Source organism: Halyomorpha halys, unplaced genomic scaffold (genome assembly GCF_000696795.3).
Source record: "Halyomorpha halys isolate HHAL.00 unplaced genomic scaffold, Hhal_1.1 Scaffold1657.1, whole genome shotgun sequence".
In the NCBI taxonomy this organism is placed as follows: domain Eukaryota; kingdom Metazoa; phylum Arthropoda; class Insecta; order Hemiptera; family Pentatomidae; genus Halyomorpha; species Halyomorpha halys.
The window spans coordinates 139,044-148,233 of NW_027115182.1; the positions used below are offsets into that span (position 1 = coordinate 139,044).

Sequence of the window (9,190 nt, forward strand, 5' to 3'; positions counted from 1 at the left end):
GTTGGTAAAGACTGTTTGACAATTCCTCGATTGTCTGACATGGATTAGCTTTCAATTCCACCCTTAAAAAGACATTGTCTAACATTGTTGGTTCTGTTTGATATGAGCTGTAAAGATCAAAATTACTGGTTTAAACTTGAAAAACCACATTTGGCATTTACAAAAATCGAATGCATTAGGATAAACATCGCAAATGTTTTTAGTAGCAACTGTTACGTTACTATCCTTGCAAAATTCAAAAAGCATGCAATGCCGGGTATACACCTTATATATTGTAATAATTTTTTTTATTAAAAATTAAAATAAAAAGAATCTTTGCTCGTTTTGTAACTTTTTTCAAATATAAAAGATACTTTGGGTATCTTTTACTTAACTTAACGGCAATCAGAATACTAACACTTTTACTATTAACTTAATTAAATTAATATCTCTGTTACAATTGTATTTAAATTTAGTTATAACCAAACTAACCAAGTTCACGATCTTCTTTCGTTGATTCCTTGGTGTCTTCTTTTTTCTTATTGTTCTTGTCTTAGCGTCCAAAATAGCTTCCTCTTGACAGAAATTGATGAGGACCTCCTTTTCTTGAAGACATCATTTCTCTTCGGCGCCCCAGACACGAGTGACCTCTTCTCAAAATGAAAACCTGCCTTGAGGTTACATGTAAACATCGATTGTCCCCCAACAGTTAGGGATTTTTCCAAATGATTTATTTTCTGAATATTATTCATTTGCACTATTCCATGATTTCTAATTTTCCTTTAATTTACTATATTTTCAATTATGAGGGGACGAGTTAAAATAGTTTTTATGATATTTGAATCTGCTTAACGTGGCCTTGATTCAACGTACCGCCATCTTGGTTTCGTTATGAATCACGAAGTTATTATAAACAATGAAACTTGGTTAGCTTGCTTTTTGGATAAACAAAACAAATTAACAATCTTAAAATGATACATAAAATAAAACATATAAACCCTTTATACATCAAAATATATTATTTACTCAAAAAGAGCATATTACAATATCTTCTGATATTTCTTATATATCTTCTGATATATTGATGACAATTTCACCAAAATTGTATAAAAAATTTTTAATTTAATTATTTACAACCAAACAAGTCACTATAACCTTAGAATGTCTTTGCCACAACTTTGATGTACACAACGAGCTGACAAATGACAATCAAACAGTGATATGCACAAAAAACTACATTTTTTTCTGGTCCTCCCTATATTTGATAAAATCTTTTACTTATGTTTAGTGTAAAAATTTAGTACACTTATGTTTATAGCTTACTATCAAAAAGTTTAAAAGGATTTTCAGTTTTTGATAGCAAGGTGATGTTATGCACACATCTCAGTTTGACATCTGTCCAAAGAAATTATAGAATTATACTAATCCCTAATTTAATTGAAGAAAACAATTAAATTCAATACTTACTGTGGCTCCTTCAAGACCGATCCCAATGTAGAACTCTTTTTTACCAAATGTATTTTGCCATCAACATCTTCATAATGAACCACAATAGATTTTGGAGTATATTTACACTCAGCATCCCATTCCGGAGGCTGCTCAAATATTATATCTAACTGCTCTATAAACCTAGAATATAAACCCACTAAGATATATATACTTTGTTTTATGCAAAAAAACTAAATTAAATTCTGTAAATAACATTGAATCATACTGACGTATTATTTTCATGAAAGTTTTCTATGACATCTGATGTTTTATATTCTGGATACAGAATAATAACTGGCCATATAAGATGATCTCCATCTATTTGAACTGTTTGACTAAGAACTGTTTCATGTTGCTCCCAACAAGCTATCAACAAATATAGATTTAAAAAAATTATTTGAGTAAGAAAATATAAACATGTAGTGTATTGGAAGATTAGACTAATTGCGGAATGAAAATCATTGTTATTGCAATGAACCTAGAGATCTATGATTTTCTGGTAAATTTTTTTAATTCATCCAGAATTGTTGGAATAATCCTTATATCATATTGGCATTATAATAAAATAAGTATAGTGCACTCTTAATAATCCAAACTACTCTTGAGTTTCGACTATAGAAGAAAGAATTATAAAAATGAACAACATGGGCAGCACTTGTATGTTGCATTATAGATGCTTAATTAAATCTTAAACTGAGACAAATATTAAGTAATTAAAATGTTCTGTTTTCTTTTTTCTTTCCCTGTTTGCCTTTTTCCCTAGTAACCTGAACCAGTCCTCTTGGTTTTATGCAACGAGTTTCAATTGACCAAGGGACTTTCCTTTTTCAAATCCCAACCTGTTTACCTACTCATTATTTAGTATTCTGAATCTGCCTCTAGGCCTTTCCCCAGTCAGTTGAGTTTCCTTTAGTTTTCTTGAGTTACAATTCTCATGTGCCATACATATATGAACAAACCAATTTAGTTGACATCTATAGATGGTGGTTTTCCCTTATCATCTTGTTCCTGATACATCTCTTCGTGTCTTGCAAGCCACTTGGAGGACCTTATTTCTATGGTAGTTATACAACTTATATGTCTATCTAATATCACCCAACTCTCATCAGATCTATGCAGTAGAACCAGCAAATAAATAACTTTAAAGATGTGAAGCTTGACATGGTTGGTTACCTCTCTTGCTAATGATGGTGTAGTAAATCTATATATTTTATATAGTTATTCATTTTTTCTAAACACTTCTTCATCTACCATAGTAGGGGTTATTAATCATTTTACCCAAAAATGAGAAGTGATCTAAAAGTTAAAGTTCCTCACTTTTTAAAGAGGTATCTTCCTCCTATCAAGGCTTTGGGAGGGTAGCATTTTTGGTTAAGCATGTACTTATGTTAATAAATTTTTAAAAAGAAATTCTTGTTTATATTTAAATGACCCTCAAAAGTACAAGATTTAAAACTAGTAACTGAAAATTTCCTTCAGATTTCCCACTTAGAGTTAGGATCTCGAGCTTGAAAATGAAACACTATAAAAATACCATGCATTAGCATAAGGACTGGATGAGGTTTCTAAGGAACTTGGAGGTGGTATAGTCATCAGAACTTTGAGAACATCTGAAACTTCTTTTGACGGCATCAATATCTTAATCAGTTTTCTAATTTCAGGATTATTAAATGTTTCTAATTTTCCGTGTATTGGATATTTATTTCAAATTCAGTATGTGCATATGCCAGTTTAGAGGGAGGTCCTGACAACATCAGGCAAGTCTGGGAAATTGCAGAGCAGCTAACCCTCACTCCACAACCCAACTAACAGTTGCTGTCAAAGGTCTGTAATCCTTTATATTTTGTTTAAAAGTCCATCATAATGAAATAAAGACTGTTGAAACAAATTATGTTAATGCCTACACCATTCTTAAATTAACCTTTGTATCAATTGAATTAACAATATGAACAATAGTATTACTTTTGCTAAGTAACGGCAGTATCAGGCAACAAGGTGTAGTGTAGATTATCCAACTAAAGATAATTTAAAGACTGAACCAATCCAGTTTTCTAAAATACCGAAAAGTAGACCTTATGAATGAGCAAACTTTCAATTTTACAATACAAAGGCAAGAAAAATGCAAAAAATTTGTTTACACCATAATATTATTAATGAATTGACATATTATAAGTGATGGATAAATCTGCTCCTTCTAGGGATAGCAAAAAGCATCATTCAAACCAGAATGATTCATTGAAAGAGTTATTTATTTATTGACGCTATGGTAATACAAGAACTTGGACCTCTCTTATAATCTTCCTCCATTTCTCCTATTCTGGGCAAGCATCCACTATCTTAAGTCACCCATCTTTTTGAAAATATGAGTGAGCTATATTTTTCACAAACTGACTCAGTAAAAAGAAATATCACAACCTTAAAGCAGGATGACAGAAAATTAATCCTCTAACTTCCAAATTAAAAAATTATAATATAAGCCTATGCGAAAGATGACACATGTTCTGTGCCAAATAAGTTTCCAATTGCCCAGAAACTAGACAGTTAAAGCAAAAGTTGCATATTTTCAGTAATTTCATGATGTCGAGGTTCAATGTACATAATCTGAATAGTACTAAACCTGTTGGAAACTGCTAGATCACTTTCTAATATGCCTGGTTCATTGCAATTAGCTACACATGACTCCCAATTACCCTATGTGATAGGTAAAATATAGGTATAATACATACGCTTGTCAAAAAACTTAATGCCCCTTTCCTCAATCATTTTCTTTAGAGCTGATTTCTTAATTTCTTCCTTCTTTTTTTTCACTTGCTCTTTACGTGAATTTCTGTCTCTAATATTCTAAAAATTAACATTACATTATAGATCTGATAAAATATTAATACAGCAAGTTATAATCAAGAAATAAATTAAACATTCTTTCATCTATCAGTAAACAAATTTTTTCTGAACAACAATCACCATTATTTAATATATATTAAACCTATTATCACTGACTAGATATTTTAATTGCAGAGGGATTGTGATAATAAAGAGTATGAAATCATGAAATACCTTTTGTTTCAAAGCCTTTAATTTCACAGCAGATAGTTTATCATCAACAGAACCGTTAAGTATTTTATCACACAGTTCAACACATTCATCAAAAAGACCCAATTCACAACATACTTGAGCAAGTCTTCTCTCAGCTTTTACATAGATAGGTGAAGCATTAAGAGCAGCTTTGCAGTCATTATAACAAGATCTATAAATACCAAATTATAATTTGCAAAATAAATCATAGCACATCAAAGTCAAATGAAACCTTTTCCATTTTAACAGAAATCTTTATAATTTCAAAAGGTAATCTTTCCCATTCATTTGTAACTTTTTCCATTTTAATTGTAACCCAATCGGATTTAAATTAATTCATGAAAAATTATATTGTATTTTTTTGACTTTGCAAAAATAATTATGCCAATATCATTAATGACTGTACAAATAATTTTGGCATATTCATTCTACATTTTTTTCGTTTGTTAAATCCTCTATACTAAGCTCTCTGTAATGTCAACTAATAATAAATTAATAATAATTAATACAAAAATAGTTAATTAAACAAAAATTTAAACTGTTTTTCATTTATTTTTAAATGCTTATTATCTACATGATCATATTTTTATTTTTTGAAGAGGGGAGAGTACAAATTTTTCAGATCAATTTAGTGATGATTCATCAGGTTTTCGAAGTTTCTATTATCAACATCTTGCTAAAGATGAGCATTATGAATTGATTATTGGTTTGGTAAAATTATTTAGCATAGGGTTAGTTTACTGAGGTTTTGATGACAGTATTTCCAAATTTACTATCTGATTTTTGATCATATAAATGCGTTTTTATTAATTGTTGTTTTTAGACTTTGCTTCAATATTGGTAACCACTCTCCACCCTCCCTCCAAGAAATAAAAATGATGGTAATATAAATTAACATCTAAAAATCAATTTAAAAATTAAAATTGGCTTAATTTAATAGTTAATATAAATTATCTAATAAACAAAGTCAAATGAATATATTAAATTATCTGAAAAGCCATTACTGAAACTAACATATTTTTTTTTTAAATAAAATAAAATTTTACAACACAAATATAGTAATACCTACCTCTATGACAATAAAACCCAACAAACCTGACCATATACATGTACACATAAAAAAATTAAACAATATAAAATGAAATTCTCGAAATACATTTAAACAGTGCTAAGCACATTAAACCAAGTAAAATATTCTCACCGAAAATTTTTTAATTCCCAATGGGCTGCAGCACGATTATTAAGCAACTGAGCCTGCAATTCAGGATTTGATATCTTCTGACTGAGACCTTCTGTATAACTAATTATAGCCATTCTATAATTCTTGCATTGAAAATTGAAATTACCATCTTCTTTGTAAGATATTGCCAATTCTGTATAAATGGAAGAAATAATAACGTTATTGTCATATTTTATATACATACATATTTTTATGCTAAACTATTAAAATAAACCATTCTTATTATTTATTGATTACAAGCTCATAAAATTTATTGCAGAAGTATATTTTTCTCAAAAGTCTCCACTTAATACTAAATGTATCAGAGTGGTCTGCTGAATTTTAATGTTTTTTAATTTTTTTTTTAAATAGTACATACAAATTACTCTGTCTGGCAGCCCATACTGAAGCTAAGTTATCTCTACAAAAATTTTACTTTAATACAATATTTTTTTTGTATTTCCCTTTGTTTTGCTTCGCCTGACACTTCTAGATATTTTTTTATCAATGAAATATCTTTGACTTAATAATGCTGTCTTCTGCTTATATGTGCATCTCTGATCACAGAACTGTCCAATGCTGAACCCTCCAAAGTGGGTTAAAGTGTTGACTAATTGTTGTGAATTTGGTTTTTAGAGATATACCTTTTGTGGGTTAAACTGTTTTCATTAACCCCCACTCTCCAATTAATTTTGAAGTTTTATAAATATTAATGAGACAAAATCATTTTTCATTTGATTTACAAACAAAAATTAGAGAAAAATATGACCTTTATGATTGAGCACTACTCACGATCTTTTTTATACACTACATCCTAACTAATTATATTCTTCATACCATTTATTAACCCCAACCCTACATTACCATGTTTGTAATTATTACATTAACCAATAATTCCCAGTGCTGAAGGCTTAATCCAATTGAGCATATATTGAGATTAAATATTTCATTCAAACTAGTATTTTAATAAACATTTTCTATGGCTAGCACCCTCCCTTATATACTTATAATATATTGTAAATATGGGATGAATGTGCTCTATGATTCCTATTACCATTGTCTTGTAAATATGACAGAATGTAATACTACACAATAAAAATAAAAAAATAAATATTTTATAAACCTTCTGGTGAATTTTCCTCAGTGCTGTACTTCAACTGCTGTAAACCTTCAACAAGAGGAGAAACTTCTCCATCATTTGGTAATGTTTTCATAAAAAATGGGTGATTTTCCATCTCCTAAAATAAAGATACAAAATGATATAACATGAAAATACTACAAAAATCTGTCACAAAATACTACAAACCTTATGCCATTCAGCACCTTCTTTCCATTTGTCAGCTTTTTTTTCTAAGCCTGAAATGAAGTTATCTAGCTCTTTATCAAGTTTAGTGGCAAGTTCAATTCTTTCTTGATCGGTCATTTTTATTTTCTCTGATGGTTTTGTTTCTTTAAAATCTTCAGACATGTCAATTTTTCTTTATAGATACAAAACCTGAAGGCAAAAACATTCGAGAGATTTCAGTAGGTCATTCTTTTATATATGATCCTATCACATGAAACGTTATTCTTGGCAAGCACAGAAATAAAATATACATTGATCTCCACTTTACAAAAATTTACACTTTTTTCCTAAAAAGTCAATTGTTGAATTAAAACTAATGATGACTTCAATTTCAGGAATTTACCTCATTTCAAATTCAAAGCTTTACATAAGATGTTGAAAAACTCACTTATCAGAAAAATTGTAATAAGCCAAGTTGGTAAGATCATATTAAATTTATTAGTGTTTTATTAATATCTAGAAAAAGCTTATGTTTATAAATTAAAGGTATTTCTACAATAAAACCCACCGATTTCATTATTAGATAAATCATTATCTTACATATTTTTAAGAAATAATAGACATTTTTTTACTCCTCTTAAGTGAATAACAGAAAGAATATTCACACATTTCTTTAAATATTAATTTGATTAACCACAGGACTAAGCAGTACAAAGTTTTTGGTTGAAGTTAATTTGTTTAAACACAGGACTAGACAGTGCAAAGTGTCCAGATGACTTAATTTGTTTAATCACAGGACTGGACAGTGAAAAGTGATATCTTTGTTCTCACATAACATCTGGTATAAGAGTCCTTAAGAAATCATGATGTAAACACCTGATAAATAGATATCATCATGGATTTCTGAGCAAGGGAGAAGTAAGCGATTATTTTTATTAGAATGATATAGTCCCTCTAATGCTTTTAGTTGAATACTGTATTCCTTGAAAGTATGTAGATTCTCTTATGCAAAATAATCTATTCATAAAGTAAATTCTTGTGAGTAGACTAATTTGAAATATTTTTCTTTTCACTGTATTTCAGCTTAAACCTTCCACTAACATAAGAGCAGATGTAATAAATATAATTTTTCAAAGTCAATCAATCTTGTTACTTTCACCTAGAACAGACAATAAAATTATTTATTGTATTATTACTGTAGAATTTATTATAAATTGTAATTTTAACTCTTTTAACAAAGTATAATTTTATTTTATAAAATACCACTTCCTAAGCAGTTATTTTTATTTTTATTTTAAAGTTCATCATAAACAAGCCATTTTTTTTTTACTCTATGATTTGTTTCATAACTTGAAGTTCATTATCACATAACTGAGATTTTTCTATTAAGTAAGAACTCATGAGATGAGTTAAAATTAAGAAAACATAACTCCTAGGCCCAATATTGGGTCTGGCTATAATAAAAAATTTATTTTCTGTATAACTAGGGATAGTTTTACTAGTATAGAGTAAGTTCCCTTTTAAGAGAGCTTTGGGAGGAGAACTCACAGTTGAATAATAATTGTAATAATTATCATAATAATAATTAATCATGATTAAACTATAGGAAGAAGTGATCTATAGCCCAGATACAAAACTCCTGGAAAACAGTCTGGAGAGCCAACAGACAAGGCACAAAATTGGGAGATTACATTGCCAGTAGCCAATTAGTCTTGACAAATGAATCTTTTGATGTACCTATCTTTTGTGCCAAGACAAAAGCCATCCTCCTTAAGTACAAGACCTATCAGATACTTTCTGAATGTTGATGGTCTAAATGTAACACCTCACATAGAATATCTGATAGGTCGGTGGCCCAAGTAATGAACAGTCTTGGGCCCTTTGTAGACGAGGCATCACCTTAGTGACCTCCTAAATGCCCGTGTGGAGTAGCTAGTCTCCCATCGGGCGCCTCCCCAGGTGGCGGATAGGGGGATTCTCACCAGATATGGCGGGAACCGGGGAAATAAAAAACCCGGGGGGGACCAAAACAAGAATCAAATCCAGACGCGACGGTTCCTAGAATAGGCGGCGTACTGGTCAGCGTTTGTTCCTCAGGTTAGAGGCGGCTGTCTTTTACCTGGCAGTAGGTATAAAATGCTATTTTC

General features: G+C 29.9%; 1 protein-coding gene and 1 long non-coding RNA gene across 8 annotated transcripts in view; one reads left to right on the top strand and one right to left on the bottom strand.

Moving 5' to 3' along the window:
- LOC136796984 (uncharacterized) overlaps window positions 1–7,928 on the top strand; it is a 9,614-nt gene extending 1,686 nt beyond the window's left edge. Inside the window, exons 2-4 of the long non-coding RNA XR_010844779.1 lie at window positions 3,129–3,291; window positions 7,439–7,521; window positions 7,792–7,928. This is a non-coding gene — a long non-coding RNA (uncharacterized lncRNA). The remainder of the gene's footprint in view (window positions 1–3,128; window positions 3,292–7,438; window positions 7,522–7,791) is intronic.
- Window positions 1–9,190, bottom strand: part of LOC106690317 (DNA polymerase interacting tpr containing protein of 47kD) — a 17,424-nt gene that overhangs the window by 863 nt on the left and 7,371 nt on the right. For 2 of the 7 annotated variants that reach the window (XM_014435720.2, XM_067052273.1), the window contains exons 2-8: window positions 7,065–7,253; window positions 6,882–6,996; window positions 5,741–5,912; window positions 4,522–4,711; window positions 4,194–4,308; window positions 1,698–1,833; window positions 1,447–1,608 (exon numbers count right to left, since the gene is read on the bottom strand). In XM_014435720.2, the coding sequence (XP_014291206.1) occupies window positions 1,447–1,608; window positions 1,698–1,833; window positions 4,194–4,308; window positions 4,522–4,711; window positions 5,741–5,912; window positions 6,882–6,996; window positions 7,065–7,226 (1,052 nt within the window). In that variant the 5' untranslated portion in view covers window positions 7,227–7,253. Of the gene's footprint in view, window positions 1–1,446; window positions 1,609–1,697; window positions 1,834–4,193; window positions 4,309–4,521; window positions 4,712–5,740; window positions 5,913–6,881; window positions 6,997–7,064; window positions 8,203–9,190 lie in introns of those variants that run through there. The other 5 variants (XM_014435719.3, XM_014435718.3, XM_067052272.1 and 2 more) reach the window with 4 other exon arrangements.